The 23322-nt window shown below is 48.7% G+C and overlaps 2 protein-coding genes across 3 annotated transcripts in view; one reads left to right on the forward strand and one right to left on the reverse strand.

Annotated features, from left to right (window-relative positions):
* Positions 1–12680, reverse strand: part of LOC105180587 (uncharacterized) — a 63769-nt gene extending 51089 nt beyond the window's left edge. For both annotated transcript variants that reach the window (XM_025307216.1, XM_025307215.1), the window contains exons 1-5: positions 12402–12680; positions 2554–2634; positions 2233–2389; positions 1733–1878; positions 1405–1527 (exon numbers count right to left, since the gene is read on the reverse strand). In XM_025307216.1, the coding sequence (XP_025163001.1) occupies positions 1405–1527; positions 1733–1878; positions 2233–2389; positions 2554–2634; positions 12402–12505 (611 nt within the window). In that variant the 5' untranslated portion in view covers positions 12506–12680. The remainder of the gene's footprint in view (positions 1–1404; positions 1528–1732; positions 1879–2232; positions 2390–2553; positions 2635–12401) is intronic.
* An 85-nt stretch (positions 12681–12765) lies between these two features.
* On the forward strand, positions 12766–21083 carry LOC105180588 (transmembrane 7 superfamily member 3). The gene is made up of 8 exons (XM_011136751.3): positions 12766–13043; positions 13554–13895; positions 15609–15877; positions 17663–17834; positions 18147–18320; positions 18416–18574; positions 19832–20095; positions 20170–21083. The coding sequence occupies exons 1-8, from the start codon at positions 12950–12952 to the stop codon at positions 20334–20336; spliced, it is 1641 nt and encodes a 546-aa protein (XP_011135053.1). The 5' UTR covers positions 12766–12949; the 3' UTR covers positions 20337–21083.
* The last annotated feature ends 2239 nt before the right edge of the window (positions 21084–23322 follow it).

Below are 23322 nucleotides of genomic sequence, written 5' to 3' on the forward strand. Positions count from 1 at the left end.
TTCGATTCGACCGCCAACCGGGCTGTTCCGCGACCGTTCGCTCGTCCCCTCGCTGCTCTCTCTCTCTCTCTCTCCCTCTCCCGTCTCCGTGACGTCGATTATACGCGAAAAAAAAACAACGAACAAAAAAACAAAACTCAACGGGATTACGGACATCGTCCTGTTAAACGAAAGCGAATCGCTCGGCGGTGGACCGAATGCTGCACGATCGGGAGTAACGGAGACGTCACCGTGAAACGCAAGTCGCCACCGCAGCCGCGGAAGGGTTAGGAGGGGGGCGGCGGGCACCGAAGGACTACTTCGTAGTCGTCGAAGAATACTACGGCGAGACATTAATCTCCGCCATCTGATCATCACATCGGCCTGGTGTAATCGATTATCCGCTCGCTCCTTTGTCATCCCATTACGCGGTTCAATTAATCGAATAATATTACACGGCGGGAGTACATGGTTATGATTACGATATTATTTACCTCGCACACGCGCGTACGCGACACGCGTTCTTCTCCGTATTTCGACATTACGAAGATCACGGTACCGGCTGTGATGCCGATGAATCCTGTTTTTTTCCCCTCCCCTCCCACCCCCTCCTCTCTCTCTCTCTCTCTCTCTCTCTCTCTCTCTCTCTCTCTCTGTCTGTTTGTCTGTCTGTGTCTCTCTTTCTCTGCCGTTCACAACGAATGATATCTCGCTGCAGCATAGAATCGCGACTATTCGCTGCTATGGTCGCGATTAATATAGGTCGATACGTTTCGGCGGCAGTGATTAATACGATTCTCGTAATCGGGAGGCGGTCAGCAATCCGCACGGATGGACAGAGCGGCTGCCGGCGTGATGCGATCGGACGCATTCGCGTGGCTCGAGGAGGGACGAGAGGGCAATCGACGGGACGGTAATATGGGACGTGTAACCAGTAGAGGATTGGATCGGATCATGCCAGTCGGAGGACGTATATATCGCATTCGACGGGATTACGCAACGCGGTGCTCACTGATTGGCTCTAATGGCCAGCGCTGCAAATGGCTCGACATCGTTATGGTTAGCTCGAACGAGTCCATTGTTGTACTCGGATACAATACACGTCGCGCATTATCCAGTAATTAGCATGACCATTTCGCGGGAAGAAGTGATACGCGGTCCTTAGATAAACACAAACGAGTGACCCGAACGATGGCGGCGTCGGATTACGGATCCGATCGGCGTCGCCGCCGTGGACGGCAGAGCGCAACCCGGAAGCGACAGCGACCGGCGAAAATAAAGCGCAACCGGGCTAAACGAGACGGCGTCATTGCGAGAGACTGACGAGTGTGCGAATGGATTTTCAAGCGTTATTCTCAACGAGAGTGGCGTTCGGTGGCTGTATTCGCGCTCGTGTCCGCAAGTCGAGGGGCGAAACTCTCTTACCTGTGGCCATTGCGCGAGGCTAGGTGCAAAGGTGTGTGCGGGAAGATCAGAGACGAGGAAGAATTACGCAGCGGCTCGATCAATTCAGGGTGCGTCCGCACGAGCAGCTCCACGGTTTCCAATCTGTAAGAAGGGTGACGATTACGTCGCGCATCGGCGATTGCACTCGTCCGTGCCGCGCCGGACTCACGAGGAGCGCGCCGCTATCGATCGTGCGTGAGATCCCATAGCCGCGCAACTGCCGACTACACGCGCGGCCGCGAGAGAGAAATGTGTGTGTGTGCAGCCGAGAGAAGCGCCGAAAAACGTGGTCGCGTGCGCAATTTACCTGCCATATTGTGCGGCGAGGTCGAGCGCAGATTCTCCGCGGCTGTTGCGGATACTAGGGTCGCATCCGTAGTGCAACAGCTGTGCCACCACTTCCGTGTGCCCATACTGCGCCGCACAATGCAGTGCAGTTTCGTTATCCTTTGTCTATAAGCAAAATCGATATTTAGATTCTTTCGGATTATACGCACGCCGCTGATTCGCGATACAATTATACAACTTGTCCCGACTGAACCCCCCCCTCCGCCCTCCCCCTCCCCCGCAGCGCCCCCTTTATTCTTCATTCCTTTCCTCCTTTTCTCCTTTCGGTACGTAAAGTCTCTCTCTCTCTCTCTCTCTCTCTCTCTCTCTGCGCGATGCTCGACAAGACGCACTTTGGCTGCGCCGGAGACACCCCAAACGTGCAGCCCGCAATGATCGATTCATGCGCTTCATCGGCACGCCGCGCCGCGCGACGGCGGACCGGAACTGTCGTAAGATCGATGTTCTGCTATTACTAACCGCAAGATTCACTTTCGGCACCGACGGCCCTTGGCTGAGAATTAATCGTACAATTTCCGCATCCCCCGCCCAAGCGGCCAAATGAAGCGGCGAAGAGCCCTTGGCGTCGACGACATTGGTGGAAGCTTCGTATTGGAGCAGTAATCTGACCACGTCCCTGCAAGTGAACGTTGCGGGGAACGTTAGAGCGCACGACAGACGCGGATCGATCTCGAGAGACGCGCGAACGTCTCGACGGAGATCTCGACGAGATTCAAGAGACAACGTGCCACCCCCCCCCCGTCTCTCGTTCTCTCTAATATTCGCGAGGATGTACCGTACCTGTGGCCGTTTAGAGCTGCGTGGTGGAGGGCCGAGTACCCACTGGCATCTTGCACATTAGCTCCTGGTCCCCGACGAAGACTGCAAATGGAAAGAAATTTGTTCAGTCGTACGACAGTCGTAAGTCGACCACCTTCGCAGCTCCCAATACGCTATCAATCACCGCTGCGTCCGCTAGCCGAGTAGAAAAATTAATAGGGCTCTGGTAAGGGCCTGATTATTTTTTTCTAACATTAATCAGGCCCTAGGGATAGAAAGACGAAAGCCTTATAAGATGTGTAACAAATGGCTTAACGTATCCTTATAAGGCAATATTATAAGAGCCTTATAAGGAAATATTTTTATTATTGCTTGAGTAAAAATATTCGTTCTTTTCGTCCCAATAAATTTAGATTGCAATTTCATTATTCCTTTATATTGTTAGTATACAACAAGAATTTTTTATTTTAAAAATATAGCATACTTTATGATAAAATATAGCATTCTTTACACATAAAAATCCTGCTACTGTTTTTATTAAAGTTTGCTGCATTTCAAGACGAAGGCAATACTAGAAAAATCCTTGAAAAAGACTAATGAATATGGCAACTAATAAAACTAAAAAAAATTTGTTTTTAATTGCGGTATAATTAAATAAGATCTGAAACGTGTAATAAAATGGCAATTACACGCTTCAGATCTTATTAATTTTCTATAACAAAACTTGATTTTGCATATCTAAAGCATCCTTAAAAGTCTCTTCTAAGGCCCATGTTAAAGCGTTATTTCGTAAAATATAAAGCATCTCTAAAAAATTCTTCCAAGTCCCTTATCAGTCTTTCCTCTATCAAAGTTTTATTTGTTAGATCTAAGGTATCCTTAACAAATCCTTCTAAGGCCCTTATCAGCTTTTCCTATCAAAGCCTTTTATCGTAAAATTTAAGGCATTCCTAAAAGATTCTTCTAAGGCCCTTCTCAGCTTTTCTTATCAAAGCCTTATTTTGTAAAATCTAAGGTATCTCTAAAAGATCCATCTCGGGGCTTCATGTAGCAATAATGAAGCATCCCTTTTAAGGCATCCTATTTTCAGCTTTATCGGGACCTTATGCTTCATGAGGACGGCTCTAAAAATTTTTTGCTCGGGTATTTAAAGCCCCGATTGCCTGGACTGCGACTCGATTCTCGACAAAGTACGCATGTCGCGAAGACGAACGATGAACGAAATGAAACGAACAATGGTGGTTTCCGCGCGAGAGCTCGGGCTTCACCGGTTTTGCTGCCGGTGTTGGCGCGACGGGGGTTGCATCACCTTCAGCACACGAGGCCCACGCGGAAGAATCGCGGAAGATCGGTGCGTCGCCGGCCGGCCGGTTAGGCGGTGCACAATGGGCCGCAGGCTCGCGAACAGGAACAGGCTCGCTAATGAAGCTTCCTGCGTCCAACACATGTTCTCATTACGCGCCTTTGTTACGCCCGCGCGGAGATAAATGTCGCGCCCCCGCAAACACCGTGTAAACGGCGGCGGCAGCGGCGGCGGCTCCCTCGGGAAAAGCGGAAGAGGCCGCCCGCTATATACGTAGCGCGCCCCGCGCGCGCTCCTCTCCTCTCCTCTCCAGCGCGACTTATGACTCCCGCCCTCTCTCGCATCACCTTCCTGCTTCCTTTTATTGAATCGGATATCCAGATATTCCTGCAACGCTTTGCCCATAGAGGAATTTCTCGTTATCCCGTCTCTCGCCAAGTGGATTTGATTGGAAGAACGGGTGGGGAGGGGTGCGGAGGGGGGGGAGAGTTGGCGGCTATTCAGCCACCCTCGAAGCGTTGAGTATCCGTACTCAAAGGCGCTCGAATTGACTGGATTTCGAGACTATCCGGAAAGAGAGGCGAATAAAGTTTGTACAAAAGTGAATTCTTTGTTTTTTTTATTTTTATTTCGCGAAACGCGAGAACGGGAGAGACCGGAGTCGACCGCCGGCCGGCCCGTCGGCGAAAGAGACGGGAGGGAAGAAAAAGGAGAGAGAAAACGGAAAATTAGCCATGCGATCGGGAATGAAATTTCTATTTGAAAATCGCCCATCGCGCGGATGCGCGCGCGCGAGAACTATTGTAGGCGCGAGGATAGAACGTTCTCGTATGACGTAATGGCCGATAATGGTGTGAAGAGTCACAATTAATGTTCTCATTCCGCAGTAATAAAGTTCGAGCGATCGCATACGTGCCGTATGAGCGACGGTATTGCCTAACCGGCACAGTCATTCGACATAATATTGCTGTAATGCCGGACACGTAACGGTAAGTTTATTGCCGACACCTAATTAACCCGGTAAATCTACCGCTCATTGTTTTCTCGTTGTTCTATGAGCGCACGCAACAATTGTAACACGTAGCATTATGGGCGTTAGAAAGCATCGGGTTTAAAGAATTACCGACGAGAGAAACGAATTGCGGCGACTGAGAGAGAGAGAGAGAGAGAGAGAGGGGGGGGGGAAGAGCGATACTTCCATATTCGATAAAATCGCGAGAGAGAGAGAGAGAGAGAGAGAGAGAGAGAGAGAGAGAGAGAGAAAGAGAGAAAGAGAGAGAGAACAGAATAATTAATAATCCGCATACGTTATCCAACAGTGAGAGTAATTGAACTGCGATCGATTATTCTTCTCTCCTTTTGTCCTGCGTTGTACCAATATATGTGTACGTGTGTCCCACTCTCATGCCAAGTGTACGTCTTAATGAGAAATGTTATTAAGCGGCATAATATTGACCTTAGGTGACTAATAAATGCCATAACTCGAGCATATGAGAGCGCGATATTTGCACAGCTCTTATATAACTTCGATATGAGGAGCGAGGCGCAAAAAATGTCCATGTACGTTTCACCCTCGCCGTCTATCCGCGGACTAGAGCCGTGTTTGTGTGTCAGGAAGAGGAGCGATCGTCGTCGCATATCGGCGCTTTCGACGAAGCGCAACGCACGCTGTAATCGTTACGGCAAGTATCGATGACGATGACGGAATACAGTCAAACAATTCGCGATACCTTAACGCGCGTGGCGATCGATTAAACACAGCACACCAGGCGACACAGCGATCGATTCGATTGATAATTAAATAGGAAAAGCGGCTTATAATTAAATCACCGATCGCCGTGCGTGTTAGTTCCGAGCGATCTAAATCGCTCGGAGAACCCCATTATCGACCGCAAATCGGCGCGCGTGCGAGGGAGAACGCCGAGACTTTTCCCTCATTAAGCGTACACGCACGCACGCACGTACACACACACACACATATACATGTTCCAGTCCCACGCCCACGTGACGTCGCCGTCAAAGCATCGCGCGCTCAGTTTACAAAACAATTACGTAAGCGGGAGGCTTTTTTCTACTATGAGCCGAGCCGGCACATCAAAGCCGCCATCATCATTAACCAACGTCGTCATTAACCCCTCGGATATCCGTATTCTAAATCGCTGACTTTCCGTGGGCGGCACGCGACGACGATCGACGTAGGCTCGAGAGTTCTTCCCCTTCGGCTCCTCCAAGAACCCTTACGCTATTGTAACGGAGATCAAAAAGGAAATTGTGTATCGCACGAGAGCGACGTCACGGCTCTGGCAAAAAGCGCGCGCGTACGTCACTCGAGCTTAAAAGAGAGGGAGAGAGAGAGAGAGAGAGAGAGAGAGAAAGGATAAACCGCGCGCGAAGAGAAGCAACGAATGCGCCCGTTGACGCCGATTTCCGTCCTTCTCGCGCAAATTGCATTTTTAACGATCGCCTTTCCCGCGCGGTGCGATCTAACGTCAGCTTGAACAATTGTCCGCAGTCTGATCGAATATGTTTCAGACCTTGGAAAATATATTTAAGGCTGAAACAAAATTTAGTTCTGCCTCCGTTAGACTTTTCCTCCGCTCTCGATTCTTCCTCTCCCGCGTTCGCGAGATGTAATTCGCGAATTCGTTTGGCCTCCTTTGCCCGATCGCAGAATTCCCCCCCCCTCCCCGCTCTCCTCTCACTCCATCAGTGTCTCACTATTTCGCCTTTTTCTCTCCTTCCTTCCCCCTCCCATATCCCCGCTCTCTCTTCCTCCCTTGCTCAATTGTCGAGCCGAGTCGACTGTTTGTTTTCCGCGCCCCAACGACAAAGAGGGTGGCGCACAATTCTTAAAGCCATGTACACGAACGCGTTGCGCCGTCATGCGTGCGAGTTTCTACACGCGCACACGCGTGCACGTACAATACGCGCGGCGCGCGTATACGGCGGGGACTCTCGTTGGAATGACCAAGGAGCACTCGCGCTCTTCGACCCTGGTTAGTGGAGAACATTTGACTCTCTTTTTCTACCTCGTTCTCCCCCTCCGCCGTAGCCCCGTTTTCCCCGGTGTCGCCCTTTCGCTTTTCGTCCGCCCCATTCATCGAGTTCATCCGCTCTTCCAAGTTCCTTAATTAAACCCTGAAGATTGTCTGCAAAAAGGACATCGCCCCGTCTCTGAACATTACGAATAGCACGGCGAAGGGCACAGGACGGATACAGGCAGGAGAGGGGGGGGGCGAGCGGAACCGAGACCATTGGTGGAAGGATCGTCTGTCGGGCAGCGTATAATGGTAATTTCTTGTCGGTCTTAATCAAGAAGTTGCGCGATCGAAATGGGCATCGTGGGTCAACTTCTAATAGCGTTAATAATCGTGGCCATTGTTCTTGTCGGACTCGGGGAAGAACAGGTGGTTAAGCGGGACGCTGGCCTCGGCTGGGGGCGAGCTTGCGATACGAAGAAGGGAAACCAATTTCCAATATATAATAACGATGACAACAAACTCGGAAACGGCGGGAAATGTCGGGCACGAATACTTGGACGGTTGTTGATCACAAGCGAGTGATCTCGACACAACGAGGAAACACTCCCAGCTCAAAAGCATAAAATAAATGCATTACGCGTGTAAAACATACAAAGTCTTCACTTCGCGCGTAAAGCGCGGAAGACGATAGCTCGGGGAAGTAGAGAGAACGATTTTTCTAAATCACAACGTTCTAATTATAATCGCCGCGTCGTCTCTCGGAGAGTGGATAAAAAAAAAACAGCATCTGTGTGCCGCATAAATAAATGCTAATAAATCGAGGTGACGCGCGATGACGAGCATGGAAGTCGCGCGCAGGCATAATATTAATGGAGCTTCCGTAAACACCTTAAGGGTGTAGCGGAGGTATTACAAATATAAAACGCGTACGGATAAACGGAGTCCTACAGAGCTCTTTTCGACCCCATGAGCGCAAGTGTTTAGCGCGGAGCGCACCCTCCTGCCGGAGGCAAAGCACAGAGGAAAACCAGGCTGAGAGTGACGGAGAAAGCGGCCGAGAGGAGCGAGAAAGAGGGACAGAGAGCGAGAGAGCGAGAGAGAGCGAGAGAGAGAGAGAGAGAGAGAGGCGGAAAGCTGTGAGGGTGTATACGTGCGAGGGGCGCATGCCAGGGCATCAATCGATAGTTTCCTCCGGCAAAGAAGAGAGGTACGATACGTGCTGACGTAGCCGAATGTCCTTCTTCAGGAGCACTCGACGACAGGTGCCAACGTAAAAAAGAGTCTTCTAAAGCACCGGCTCTTTAACACGGTTAGAGACGGAGCGGCGGAAAAGCGGCGACGTTTCGGACCCGTCGTCGTCGCGTCGGCTTCGTCGTCGGGGAGACGTGAGCGCGATGAAATTATAACGCGCGCATCCGCGGCGCGATGTGCAATTTAGAAAATATCGCGACCGTATCAAATATTGCGCGCTCCGCGCACAGCGCGCGCGAGCGGATGGACGCGCGATCGACTAGAATTCATCGAATTACAATTACCATGCGATTTAATCGGTCCGCGCGCAATTGTTTCCGATAAATTCCAACTTATTATATATCGCGTGTAAAACTAGAATCTCTCCGCGCTCGCGTAATTCACGCTGTCAAGAGCTGTCGATGCTTTTCACGGTCCCGTTCGCAAAATTCACATCCGCGAAATTCGCGTTCCGCGCGCGCGCGCGCGCGAGCACGAACACGCTCCGGTCTTTCGCGAGACCGTGATTAAAATTATCGCACCGACGCAAAGTCAACAGTGAGCGGCAGTGAACAAAGGATAAACACATTCGCGGGTGCTCGTACACGAAAAGTGGCACGTCCACTTCGCGATTAGCATCGCAAAATATTCTCGGCTTCCCCGGCTATCGCCGAGGGGCTCGGCGACGCTCCCTCCCTCTCTCCCTCTCTGTCTCTCTCGGAGCGGTCGCGTTTTATATTGCTTTTCTGTGATCTCGACGGGAAGGGCAAAAAGGCAAGCGCGCGTCGGGCGGTGAAGAGGTCGCGCGGCTTCGGGAGAACTTGCCGCGGGCAGGCTTTGTAGTTATGGACAAGTTGCGCGGCGTCGACGACAGACACGAGAGGCAATTCGTTAGAAGAGAACGGCACGTTCGTCATGATACATTTAGAAACCACCGACGGCGGATTGCCGCCCTCTTGCAGCCCTCAAGAGAGAACGACGGAGGGAAACTACGCGTCTCCCATCCCCGCCGCACGCATACACGTGTATCTTTGTGTGTACACGCTCACGTGAAAATGCGCGCTTTTTAATTGGTATTTTTCTTAGAAAATGATGTTGCAGCGGACAAACTCCCGAAGACCCCATCCGCGCGCCTAATTGCTGCAACTTTAATTAATGCCAAGAGTATTCCGATAACGTTACGTGTCACTATTAGTATTGCGCTAAATTCCCAGATTTGTTATTTGTACGCTATGATTGTATGTTTATCTGACATAACAGATCAATATTTATTCTAATCGAACTTGACTTGTCCTAATCCACAATAATCCGAAATTCATGGCAATAAATGACGATGGATGGTTGCACTTTCGACGTTTAATATGACTTGATAGAGCCGCGCGACTCAATTTTCAGCTTCGGTCCAAAGCGAGAATCAATCGATATTAAGTCGAGCAGTTGCCTCGCTCCGTTATTCTCGCTCATAATTCGCAGTTTTTCTCCGACAGTCGCGGTATATACGGCCGTTCAAGAGAAAAATATACAATGCGACCCAAGATTATGTATATTTATCGACAACCGCTTTTATTAGCGATTGTTCCAGCGGCGCTCATCCCGGAACAACAAACAGCCTTTCCCTCTTTCTCCCTCGCTCTCGCTCGTCGCCTCTTTGCACTTTGAGTCGCGCGGCGTTTGCGATCGCTCTTAAAATGCGTGAATGCGCTCATAGCACGTGTGCACGCACGCACGCACGCACGCACGCACGCACGCACGCACGCACGCACGCACGCACGCACGCACGCACGCACGCACGCACGCACACACGCACGCATGCACGCACGAGTCCCTCGAAAAACAAATCGTGAGCTTCTTGTGCCGCCGTCGCAGCATGACTTAATTAATGGGAGGACGAGGAGCGCCGACAAAGTCCGTCTTTGTCGAGCAGTTCGCGGCACTGGGTCAATAAAGAGCGCAGAGTCGACGACGGTGTTTCACTAATTACGCGAGCATCGCTCGCGTTCGGCACCGACGCGATCGGCGATCGCGGTTTAATTGAATGAGCCGAGGAGGCGCGCGGCGCGATAATAAATTCATTCGGACTCGCGTCTCCGAGTTCGATCAACACGTCCGCGGACTAATCGTCCGTTTAACCGCGAGACGGCCGGGGTGTTAAGCCTGTCTTACACTGGGCGACTTTCAGACCGTGTCGTCGCGTCAGGCCGTAAACATATATCGCGTGCTCAAATCGGCAATAAACAACGTGGAATTTTTAGCTTCTTTCTGCTCGCGACGATAAAGTCGCAGAAAAATAGAAGCAGCTTTATCTCTCGAGCGCTCCTCCGTCGAGACGAGATATCCGTCGAGGAATGCTATATTGCGCCAATTCTGCCGTTGACGTTGAATTCAGCCGTGACACCGAGGCGAAAATCCTGCGGCAGAAATGAGCCTTTAGTACCGAGCGCGAATCGAAGCGTGCATCCTGTATGGCGCTCGATAAATGAATGAACGATTGTTTTACCCCGATTCCGACGATAATGACGACAGCGCGTATACACCGCTCGTTAATTTATTTCCGCGCGGAACTTTTCCGTCGAGCTCAGCGTGCGCGCGCGCGCGCGCGCGCGTTCGCTCGCTCGCTCGTCCGCGCGTCTATCCGATTATTCGTCAGCGCGCGTTCTCGCGAATAAACGCGAAATTACGGGGCATACCCACGGTAATATACGCGCTCGCGAAACGCCTGCAATTAGCGTTAATTCATTCGCGAAGGATTTAATTGTGTCTCCGCCGTGCGGAAAGATAAAGCGGAAGCTGATCGCGCGCGCGAGTGAGAGCGTTCTTTCGGCGGTCAGGGCCTATCCGTCGCGCTGAGCGCGTTATCGCTGACCGTCGAAAAATAAATAGCCCCTCAGCAAATAGCGCGAGAGAGCCCGCCTATCCTGCCGCCGTAAATAGCGAACGGAGCGATACGACGAGAGTGAGAGACGTTCCGGAGAACGACGGAGATGTATAGCTTATTCGTCCGCTTATTGAGGTGAGAATATTTACGTACGTCTCCCATCTCGGGAGACCTTGTTGAGAAGTTGTAGGTCTTCTTCTGTCGTCTCGCATATGATGCAGCATGTAGAATCGCTATCTGCGGTATAACCGATACTGCTTGCTCCATGTTGTCGCTCTCCGAGAGGAAATGCGTTGCGTATGTATTATTTGGATGATTGGCAGCACACATGCTCATTGCTGGCTATCAACGCCTCCACATGCAGTGCCACCGAGCGTGTACATTCACGTGTGTATGTGTATGTGCGTTCCGTGTGATTCATGGTCACGGTGAAATGACGGTGAATAGTTGATACGCAAGTCCAACAACAACGCAGCAACCGGCATAACAGCGTGTATGACTACCGATAACGGACTACCGCGACTCGGTCACTCGGCATCGCTCGTTTTTGCCTTCGATTCACGATCGATCTAATGACAGTGATGAAAATGTAATTCGGCGGATCATAAACGAAGAGATCCCGTTCGAATTGCGGCGCTCGCGCTGCGCTGGACGTGTATTAAATTATTTACGTGTACATACATATATATATATATATATATATATCAGACGTAATAAACGCGAAACGATGTAAAACGCCGGTCGTCGACGCAGGAAATCGGAGCAGGAATCCCGATAACGCGGCCGCGCTCGCGGAGCGGCTTTAAAGGTGGAAACCGCGCGCAATGATTCGTGTAATTAACGGTAGAATTAACGGCGGAAATCCTGTCGAGCGGTCAATCGCGACGGAGGCGCGGAGGGATTAATCGAACGACGACACGGCGCGCGGCACGTCCGATCGAGCATGAGCGGATTATCGTAAGAAGCGCCGATGAGACAAAAGGAAAGAGAAAAGGGGACGAAACGACACGAGTGCTCATTCACAGCGAGAGTAGAGTCCGTTTAACCTCCATCTCTCGCGCACCGAAAGGGGAGAGAAAGAGAGAGAGAGAGAGAGAGAGAGAGAGAGAGAGAGAGGAGCCTCGACAACGCTCGCCGCGCGGAGAAAATGACGAAAGCGGACAAACCGCGTACGTGGGCCGACGGGGATCCTCGCGAAGGCGAAGCTTATCGGCGAGACGCGAATCGGAGCACGTCGAAACGGAGCACAACGAGCACGACGTGCTACGGCGGTTCGATAATCGAATGCGCGAGCGAGAGACGGCCGTGCCTGTAGCCGACGAGTCCGGCGAGAGTGAGGCGTCGGTTTTCACGCAGCAAGCGTGGAAACGAGCGTCAACGGCGAACGCAGCCGGGAATGAGAAAACGACCCCGATACAAAGAGGAAAGGCAGCGCAGCGGCGAGCAAAAGTGTCAAGCTCCTCGCTACGGTGACACCCACCTTGCCAGTGGACCACTCCTTTTGGCTCGCTGACCGAGAATCTTCTCGACCACGGTGACGTTGCCGCTCCTCGCTGCCTCGAGCAGCTCCTGGTCCTTGCCCATGGTCCATTTACACCGCGATCAGGCCGCGATGTTCGCCCGCACACTTGTCAATTTGTGTTTTCACTACGATTACTCGCGTTTCATTGATCCAGCGTGGCCATCTTGGGTGGACTGGCGCGCCGCCGCGCGGCCGCCTCGCCAAGCTCGCACCGCGCTCTCGCCTCGTCGTGTGAATGCAGGCGCGAGCGAGACAGCGACACAGCGACGCCGCTCGCTGTATGAATGGAGAGAGCGAGACGGCGCTAGTCGCGTACCGCCGTGCCGGCCGCACATACGAGTGCGTACTGCGTAGCCGAGTGTCAAGTGACAGCTGTTGCTCGCCGTGCTGATCAGTAGTGATCTGCCATCGGCTGTACGCTCGGGCTGTCGCCTGAGCGAGTTAAATACGTCTTCCTCTGCCGTTTTTTTCTCCGCTGCACACGCGACGTGTAGAGACACGCCGGTATGAGGCGAGGCGCCGTTACGCTTCTATTAGCCCTGCCGTTACTTGTAGGTATCGCGACGACAGTGGCGTTAGAAAATGCGACCATCAAACTCGGTAAGCGTACATAACCTCAATATCCAGTGAGGCTCTACGAATGGCTTATATAAACAATATTTATGCATATACCTCCGCGCGACGTGTCAGTCAGCCGCGTTCGACGGATGCGGCGATTGATCGGCGTTAGTTTGTCGAAAGAGAGGAGACCTGGTTTTTCTTTTCTCTTTATATGGAAGTATACTTTTGCTACACGTAACGGCTAGCTACTCGACGATTACGCGTCTGTTGCTTCTTCTTTTTCTTGCTTTTACGCTTCTCCTTCTTCTACTTATCGCTCTTGGAGCGCGATATGTTTCTTTTTTCTTTTTTAATCATTAGATCCTAATTAAAAGTTACCATGGAACCAGCCGCGAATGCGGGTTAAATCGTCTCTGCGTGTGAACTTGTGGACATGTGAACATGCTTATCTGCGAGATACAAAATAATACACGGAAATGCCGAGTTCGAGCGTTACATGGTGACAAAATTGTTCACTGGCATAAATATTAGATGTATTATATATTGCAGATAACGGCACGATAACAGCTTCCTTATTGAATTACCAAGAGAATGACTCGTTTAAAAAGCGACTAAATTTACCTCCGTACAGCGGTGTGACAATCACCGTAACGGACATTCCGCCGGATGTTTCGTTTGTTGTGTTGCAAATTCATACGTACCAGTACAACGCCACATTAGCATATGACAAAAAGCTGCTCGACAAAGTGTCGAGGGGAAGTTTGTTCGGATCAAATATTGGCCTGTACTTGAAAACACGCAATGTAATAGGCCCAGTGCAGGTATTCCTAACGCACGACAACGTGCACGATCTCGATGCTCTGCTCGTGATCGTGCCGTACGGTCGAACGGGTGAGTACGAATGATATTAATTAACGAGCAACAATGTCGCCTTTTTTCGTCACGCCTTCCTCCTCGGTCGAAATAAATGACGCGGTGGCGTTTTTTTGCGCAACGTCCGCCAATTGCAATAATATAAAATTAATTACACATAAAGACAATCGCAAGGCAACATTATCCGCGATAACGGCCGAAAAATCGCACGTTTTCCTAAATTACAAGGTCTAGTAGTTAATTCTTTCCGATTCTCGACAATTTTTAATCTTTATAAGTCAATAGACCAAGATTAAAATCAATGAAATATTCCCCGTTGTTGGCGATGACCTCGCGCCATTTATTGAGCAGTTGTCGAATCCCATCACGATAGAAACTTAATGGCTTTGACACCATAAAGCCATCGATGAAATTTCGTACGTCGTCAACTGTCGAAAAATGTGTATCAGACAGTATGTGTTGCATCGACCGAAACAAGTGAGAATCTGATGAAGCCAAGTCTGGAAAATACGCTGCGTGTGGGAGAACTTCCCAGCCGAAGTGTAAGATGGGTTACCTTTGTGGCTTCTGCTGTATGCGATTTAGCATTGTGCGGCAGGGTGACTTTACGGCTGCCTTGTCCAGCAAATGGCCCTTTTTTCTCAATTGCATCGCTCAAACGTATTAGTTGCTCTTGGTAAATCTCTGCTTTAATGGTTTTCCAAGAGCTCATAATACAGCACACCCTTCTGGTTTTATCATATACAAAGAAGAACTTTTTTTTCGAAACGTTTGGGTTTTGCTGTCGATGTTGTCGGTTGACCAGGGTCTACCCGTGACTTCGTGCGTTTAGGATTTTCACACATAATCCATTTTTCGTCACTAGTTACGGTTTTGTGTAAAAAATCTTTTTTTGTTGTTTAGCGAGCAAGGTAACGCATGTGGCCAATCGGCGATTTTTGTTGTCAATGATGAGCTCGTGTGGAATCCGCTTTCTTCCTGTATCTCTCCCGTACGATGTAAACGTACGCAGGTGACTTTCTGGCTTAGCCCTTCAGCAAGTTCTCGTTGTGTTTGTGCAGTATTTTCACTCAGCAAATTTTGCAACTCCTCGTCTTCAAATTTTTTCGGCTGACCGGCGCGTGGTTGGTCGTGAAGATCAAAATTACCACTTTGAAAACGTTCAAACCAGCTTCATCGGCACGTGCGATCGGTCACAGCGCTTTCCTCATGAGCAGCACAAGTCACTTTGGCTGCTTCAAAAGCGTTTTTATTTAAAAGAAATGCGAAATGCGTCGCGTATCGAATATACTCTTTGTTGATAGTCATTGTGAACACTACCGATTATTCGAGGTTCATCAAACGCCAAACCATATATCATTTCGAAAAGTTAGATGTCAACATTTTAGAATCGCAAAAGAGCGGGAGAATATTTCAGTTTCAAATTTTGTTCTAAACCGTGTAAATTTCGTCGGAAAGGATTAACTGCTAGACCTAATAAATAGTCGTGTCGCGCGCGGATAAATCGCGAAACGTACCAAGACGCGCGTTCGTTTAATTTGCGACGAATCGCTATTACCCGTCGTACGCAAATGAAATGAATGGCCGACTGTTTTTGACGGCGGGCATAGTGGCGAAACCAGTAGACTATCGAGAGAGAGAGAGAGAGAGAGAGAGAGAGAGAGAGAGAGAGAGAGGGGGGGGGGAGGGAGAATTCAGCGTCGTGCATTCGCTCGATTGTTGTTTCTACAGCGCCGATACCGGGCGGATGTAACATGGAATTCGAGATCGAAATTGCGCCTTATCAAAAGCTGCATATGGAGAATGAAATGATAATAGTCGATACGCAGCCAGCCATGGCGATCGCCGCTAGCGGCTCGCCGATTCCTTGCGAGAAGAACCCGGTGCGGCACAGTATGTATCGTCTTCACCTGCCCAAGCAGGACTTCACGCCGGAGACGTACTTCAACGCGATTGCGAGCATGCTAACGGTGCGAGATATCGTGCGAAATGGCACCGAGGTATCTCTCATTTGCTTGCCTTATACAGGGTGGGCCAGAATTCAACGCTACAGCCGAGGAGGAGGTGATTCTACGCCTCGGAGTAAATCGAAACGATCCGGTAACTTTCTCTCTGATTGGAATTTCGTTTTCGGGAAGTGTGAAGTTGAAAATCTGTCGAATACGCGCACACTTGACCGAAATTCGACAAGTTCGATTTTGCTACAGACCGCTGCTATGATTTCAGCAGGGTGCAATGCAAGTCGAGCAGAAAGATTTCTTGCGCTTAATTCTGTCGTCTGCGCTGTCGGCAGAACCACAATTTTCACGTGATAGCTGAAAAGAATCATTCTCCCTAAGAATTTCAGTTATTCTCGCAACAACTGAATGGCAAGTCTGAATGCTGATGATTAAGGAATCATTCGTTATAACTTGTCCGAGCGGGTGCATTTTCGCTTAAGGGAAATCACCACAGCGGCCTCTAACGAGGTCGAATTTTGTCGAGTTTCAGTCAACTATACGCCGGCACGTGTCGACAGATCACTGAAGACAACATCCTCACTTTTCTCAAAGACGGAGGAAAATTGTTGAATCATTTCGATTTACTTTGAGGCGTAGGATTACACCTTCTTGGTCGTACCACGAATTCTGGCCCATCCTGTACAATACGAACGAGTGAAATTTCAATTCTGATAACGAACTAAAGATCCCCTCAACGCTATCACACTGATTTTCATTGCTTTCACTGAGTCAACCTGCCTTTTTACAGGGTGCCCGGGATTTTTTGGAAACGAAAAATTGTGAAGATTAATCAGATCAAACTGACAAGAAAAGTCATTTTGCAAAAATCGCAATAGTTACTAGGTCAATAATTGAAAATGATCACGTCTAGAGGTTCTTCTAACTGATGAACTTGAAAATTTGCGTACTTGTTTATAAAATGATAAAGGACTTTTTTATTCAGAATGGCCAAGATTTTTTGGAAACGAAAAATTGTGAGGATTAATCAGATCAACTTGAGAAGAAAAGTCATGTACCATTTTGCAAAAATCACAGTGGTTATTAAGTTAGTAATTGAAAATGACTATATCTAGAGATTCTTTTAATTGATAATTTGAAAATTCGCGTACTTATTTATAAAATGGTAAAAAACTTTTTCATTCAAAATGGTCGAGATCTTTTGGAAACGAAAAATTATGAAGATTAATCAGATCAAACTGAGCAGAAAAGTCACGTACCATTTTGCAAAAGTCGCGGTAGTTATTAAGTTAATAATTGAATTCTGGCGATAGATATGAGTATATAGAACTTTGAACCCTGAATCTTGAACGTGTCGCAAGGCATAATAGCTGTCATATAATTGTAGATTAGGTCATTCTGAACAAAAAATCCTTTATCATTTTGCAAATAAATACGCAAATTTTTAAGTTATCAATTAAAAGAGCTTCTAGATGTGATCGTTTTCAATCATTAATAATTTAATAATACCGCCCATTGCGATTTTTGCAAAATGGCACTTGACTTTTCTTCTCAGTTTGATCTGATTATTCTTCACAATTTTTCGTTTCCAAAAGATTCCGGACACCTTGTATATGCACACTTATTATAATACAATCGGCAGTAATTGTAAAATAATAAAATATTGGAAATGCACTCGCCGAGAGAACGAGAATTGATGAAAATTAAGGAACATCATTATCGACAAAAGATACATTGGGCGGAGAGGCGTCTTTTGCTAAGCAGTTATATTTCTAATTTAAAGAAACTAGGGGATGTGTGTGTGATTGAAAAAATATTTCTTGGTAGATACCACCTATCTCTACGATTTCGTCTATGAGACGCATCTACAGTATGTACGCTGGCACGGGATTCGTTTATGCTGTAGTCGCCACTTACAGGAATTACTCCTCGGCTTACGTCCCGACCTTCTCGTACGGCTGCAGCTATCTGCTCTACCCGAAGAGTTGTCAGGTTTTAAGTACGTTCTCGTGTCTGCTTCTCTTTTTTTAAGGCCAGGTTTACGTCGGCGTGATGATATGTCGGATAGCAAGTCGCGATTAAAAAGCTGCGCGTTTCCGGCCGAAGTGCATCTCGCGACGGTGAAGTTGTGCCTTTTTTTCTCTTTCTCTCAGGTCAGAGAGACCTGCAAACTAATATCGTAATATACGAATTGTTTTCGCGGAATGATGATTTCGCCAGATTCTTAAACGTCATGACACCGAGAAACCATTGGCCGTAGTAAACGTCCTCTGAGAAAAGTTCGCACAATCTCACCTCGTCATTCTTTCAGATGAAACATTCCCAATGGTGGTTTGCGCGATCGTCCTGTTCCTGGGTGTCCTCTCAGTCATTATAGGACACAGACCTATTTACGCCTGCGTGGATCATTCATTGCCGAATCTCGCGATGGGTGGTTTTATCGGTTACACCATAGCGGTGGCTGCCGGCGACCCGGGAACCGCAAGTAACGACCACGGCACCTTCTGTATCGAAATACATTGACCCTCATCTGGGAAAGATGCGCTCTCCTCTCTCACACACGACTGTTGTCTTTTCCAGCTAACGTCCTGATAGGTTTGACGTCGGCCATCATTGCCGCGTGCCTGTCGCTGTGTCAGCGCATCTCGCGCGGGATACTCAGCAAGCTATTGTTCCTGTTGCCCCCCAACTTACCGCTGGCATTCCTGTGCGGATGCATCGCATACCTCTACGCTCCAGGTACGTATCGCGCGTACGTTACGGTACGGTGAGGGCGCGCGTTTCATAAAACTACAAGTAGCTTGCTAGCACTAAAGGGCGAACGAAGAAGAGATGTATGACGCTCGCATTTGTTTTCCCTCCTTTCTTCACGAGTGCTAGTCAATTTGCTCTCTAGTCAGAGACTTGCTGCTTCGTGAAATGCGCCACCCCGCGCCGGGGGGGGTGGGGGGAGGGGGGAGAGGGAGGAGAGAAGAGCGCAGGGCGCGAAAAGGGTAAGGAACGCAGGAGGGAAACGTAGGTAGCCTCTCCACGCCGCGGTGTTCGCGAAGGGCTGTTGCGAATTATAGGAAAATAATGAAAGCCAGGCTTAAAAGCGGAGGGATAGAGCGGGCTGTGGATGGGAGCCACCACCGTCGCCGCCACCGCCGCCGCTACTCCGAAGTTAGTTCGAGTTTGGCGAAGGGATGAGAGGCGCACAGTCAGTTTCTCCCCGTAGCTTCTATCAATGCTGACCGCTCATGTGGAAACCTCGCCCGTTGAATCCCCCATGCAGAAGCGGTACGGCGCATTCACGTTGCCTCCCACCTTTCTCACCATAACGCCGCGCGACTACCCTTCGCCACCCTCGCTGAACACGGACGCAAAAATGCGCGCTGTACGCGTGCACATACACGCGCTCGCGCTCGCGCCCGCGACGTCGTCTCTCTCTCTCTCTCTCTCTCTCTCTCTCTCTCTCTCTCTCTCTCTCTCTCGCTCTCTCGCTCTCTCGCTCTCTCGCTCTCTCGCTCTCTCGCTCTCTCGCTCTCTCGCTCTCTCTCGGTCTCTCCCCTCGGCCGGCGCGAACTCCCACGGCACGGATATAACCAGCTTGGAAGATTCGCATTTACCTAATTGTGTCCCCGTATTTATTCTGCGCCGGGACCTATTTAGATTACACGGTGCGTGCATGCGCAACTAGACGGCGGGTCGGTCCGCTCCGCTACCCCCTTCCCTTCGGCCGGCTCGGCCGACAGATGATCGCGATCGCGTTGTTTACTCTGCGGGCCGACCGCTCGTCGACGTAAAACGGTCGATTATGATGTGACGGCGAACATCCGGAGCGTCCGCGAATCGGATCCGACGGGAGAGATCCTCGCGGCCGTTCGCTCGCGGAAATTATCGACTGCCACGCGTGATCACTCTCGTGTCTAATTCAGCGTTTTCTTTCCCTCTCTCTCTCTCCCTCTCCCCCCCTCTCTCTCTCTCTCTCTCTCTCTCCTGTTCTTCGACGTGCAGCGTACATGTTTTGCATCGTGGAGCACGAGTGGTCGTTCTGGTTGCTCTTCGCGAGCCTGGTGCTCACGGTCGCGTCACTGCTGCTGATAACGTGCCAGTTGGGCGAGATAATCACACGCGCTGTTTTCGGCTCGTACTTTGTCGTCGTCGCGCTCGATTACTACGTCGGCGGCAACTTGAAATACATCATCATCAACATGATCAGGAGGATCACCGTGCCTGGCTTTCACTCGGCCTTTGTCTACCCGCCCGTGCAGACCGCAGGTACGTTCGCGACACTTTGCCCTCGTTCGCGGAAAGGTTGCGCTAAATATTAACTGCATCTTCCCTGCTTTCAGACCTTGCTCTCATAGGTCTCTGGATCGTCCTGATAATGATACGACTGATTAAAATGACTTTAGCTCAGATGAGCGAGCCTTCCATCAGCGGCGAGAGGCAAGCTTTGCTGGCCAGTTGTGAAAGGAACGATCGAATAAAATATGCATATATCAATTACCGCACCTAAAAATACTTTGCTGAATCGCGGAAGGAGGGATGAGTGTTTTTGCGATATTCGAAGCGAGTGCGAATATTTCGCAGGGGAAAATGAAGGTAATTTTATTGAGAACGGTCTATTTTATATCTTTTATCCGGCGGAAGCTGGCTGGAAGGATAACAGAAGACAATGACGATTACCTGGTAGAAAATCGTTCTTGATAAAATTACTCAATCCATTTTTCCATCGCGAGATTCGTCGAAATGTTTCTATTCGTCCGATATATTCATGAGACGTGGAATAAGATGGGTAAACGTTGATCGTCGAAGTAAAAGTTCCTTTTCTGAGTCCTTTGGCAATTTGCCAACGACGCGCGTCAAGAACAATTAACAAAGAATAATATGAGAAAGATGTTCGGTATAATTGTAGTCCGATGATACATATCTTACCTTCTCTCTCTTTCTTCTCACGTAAATCTGTGAATGAAATCGCGCGGCTGCGCGCTGGTTTATCATCCAATTGGTTTGAACGGATAAATAAGAGCGTGTATAATCATTTGTAGCGACTCCCCCCCGTTCACTTTCCCTTTTTCTCATTTACGTTAGTTCAGTTTATCCGATATTTCAGTCAGCGGCGTCATGCCGTAAATATATGTATAAATATAAATATATGATGATATATGTACAATGTCATGTTAGATCGTGCCAAATATTGAAATGCGGTATTCTCGTTAAGTGTAGCGTAAAATTACGCAATAATTTTTGTTTTTTTTTTTTATTTCATTTAAGTAGAACATGAGATTTTAACGGTGATGCGTAACGGCGCGACATCGAGCATTTTATATTTAATTATTTCATTTTATCACTTGGATTAATATCTCCGCAATGAACTTATATCTCGATATGCAAAATGCCTCGTTTTTTTTATTGCAAGGCGGACGAGAAACGTCGTTTGTGGTGTCCGAAATACAGCTGTGTTTCACTACTGTAATTTTTTTTAGCTTATTAGATTAGCGGTAATCTTTCTCTCTCTCTCTCTCTCATGCGGCTGCTTTGTGAGAGCTAGCGCGTATAGTATAGTGCTTACATATAGGACAAAGAGCACTTGTATTGTAACATTATGAATAAAGAATAATGATTTGGCGTTAAAATGAAATAACATTTATTGAGTCGAGACAGTGACACCTAACAGTGGTTCTATTTCCTACTACTTACAATCTTAAAGTTAATCACAGCAACAATATTATCTCATTATTCACAACACTTATATATAGATTACTGTCGCAATAATATATTATTCTCATTAATAAATTTGTTAATACTCATACACTGTAGTCGTTATTAGTAGTATTGTTACAGATAATAAGAAAGTCGCGTAACCACTTCCGCGTCGTGTCGATTGTGTATGTGTATCTATGTGTGCGTGCGTGCGTGCGTGCGTGCGTGCGTGTGTGTGTGTGTGTGTATGTGTGTGCGCGTGCGCGTGTGTTTGCATGATGTGTAACGATTAAAGCATAATTCCGCCGGCGCGAATTTCACATGCATAAAATTGCGCGGTAACGTTCGGTTTCGCAAAACTTCCACGTGCAAACGCGGACTCACATAAAGGTAACGTGATAAATGAGAATTACTTTAATCCGCTCCTCCTCGCGAGATGCACAGCCTGTTGCGAGTTGCAAGTGCAGCGTCTGTCTGCGGAGAATCCTTGCGATGTGGACGCGACCGCGTGCGTATTGAATACATTTTAGAATGCTCCCTCGAATAATCGTAGCGATGGGCGCGCTGTCAGTACGGCGTTTATCACGTTTATCTTTCGACTATTCGATAATCCGGCGTTATTTTTTCCGAGTCTCGAAGGAGACGTATCTGCATGCACTATGTACTTAAAAAATTCCAACAGAGACTGCGCCGTTTCGTGGATTCTACGAAATTCTGGACGCTTCGTGTCGCTTTCGTCCGACAGTTTCTTTTCCTCCACGCTTCCCCTAGTCGAAATTATAATATGGCACCTTCGTACAAACAACAAAATAAGATATTTCACGAGTCTAACGCCCTAAAAAAAAAAAAACAAAACAAAAAAGAGAGAAAGAACAAAGGAAGAAAAGAAGAAGAAGAAGAAGAAAGGAAAAGGTATTCTACACGAGTCTTGTCTCATGGAAAACTTCGCGAAAGAAACGCGTCTACAATCGAACGTCGACGGAGCATTTCCTTTCCCTTTTATACGTTAGACGCATAGAGAAATGTCCGTAACGTAAGGAAGTGGCACTGGCAGATTGAAAGGGAGGTCGTCTCGAAACTGAAGTTCATCGTCATTCGCGCGATCGATTATACGGCAGCGCCCTCCGGCTGCGCCCGAAAGATCCATCCAGCGCACGCGACTGGCGCACGCTGCTCGCTTTACCTTTGTGTTTTCATCCAAAAATATAAATTTACACTAATATACAGTACATTCCCCCGTGTCGAGCGCTCTTCGCGTACAAACACGTTCAACAAGTTTACACGGGCCCTACGTGACCGTGTAAACGTCCGACGAGAAACGAGCGACGTTGGCTCTCCGGGTGGCGTAATTTTACATGCTTCACACGATACTGTTTAACACAACGTTATATCGTTCACGGTTATCTATTGGCTGCTGATTAATCGTAGTGCGTTCGTCACCTACATTTATTACGGCGCGCAGCGTGTCGGCGAGCATTGTCGGCGAAACGACGAAACGCTCGGCGCGATCTGTCGGGAGGAGAAAGGAGGAGAAGAGTTGACGCTCGCGCGCCGAGTCAGTTCGAAATATCGCGACAGAAATATCGGATATATGCCGCCCTCCGGTGGGGAAAAAAAAAAAAAAAAAAAAAAAAAAAAAATAGCCAGTCGAGTTCTGGAACGAGATAAAATTCGAAAATATCGAGTCGCTGTTTTCACACCGTTTTTTCCACACCTACGAATCAGTGACTAATTATTCGACGCGATCGTGCGGCGCGACTCAATTACTAAAAAACGTGCTGCAACCCCGGGAGATGGTG

This window comes from Harpegnathos saltator, unplaced genomic scaffold (genome assembly GCF_003227715.2).
Source record: "Harpegnathos saltator strain DR-91 unplaced genomic scaffold, Hsal_v8.6 scaffold839, whole genome shotgun sequence".
NCBI lineage: Eukaryota > Metazoa > Arthropoda > Insecta > Hymenoptera > Formicidae > Harpegnathos > Harpegnathos saltator.

Bases quoted from the DNA above. Each gene is read 5' to 3' on its own strand.
- LOC105180588 (XM_011136751.3), top strand. From the start codon at position 12,950: ATGAGGCGAGGCGCCGTTACGCTTCTATTAGCCCTGCCGTTACTTGTA. The intron at 13,896-15,608 runs GTGAGTACGAAT...TTGTTTCTACAG, and splicing joins CGTGCCGTACGGTCGAACGG to CGCCGATACCGGGCGGATGT. The intron at 18,575-19,831 runs GTACGTATCGCG...TTCGACGTGCAG, and splicing joins CGCATACCTCTACGCTCCAG to CGTACATGTTTTGCATCGTG.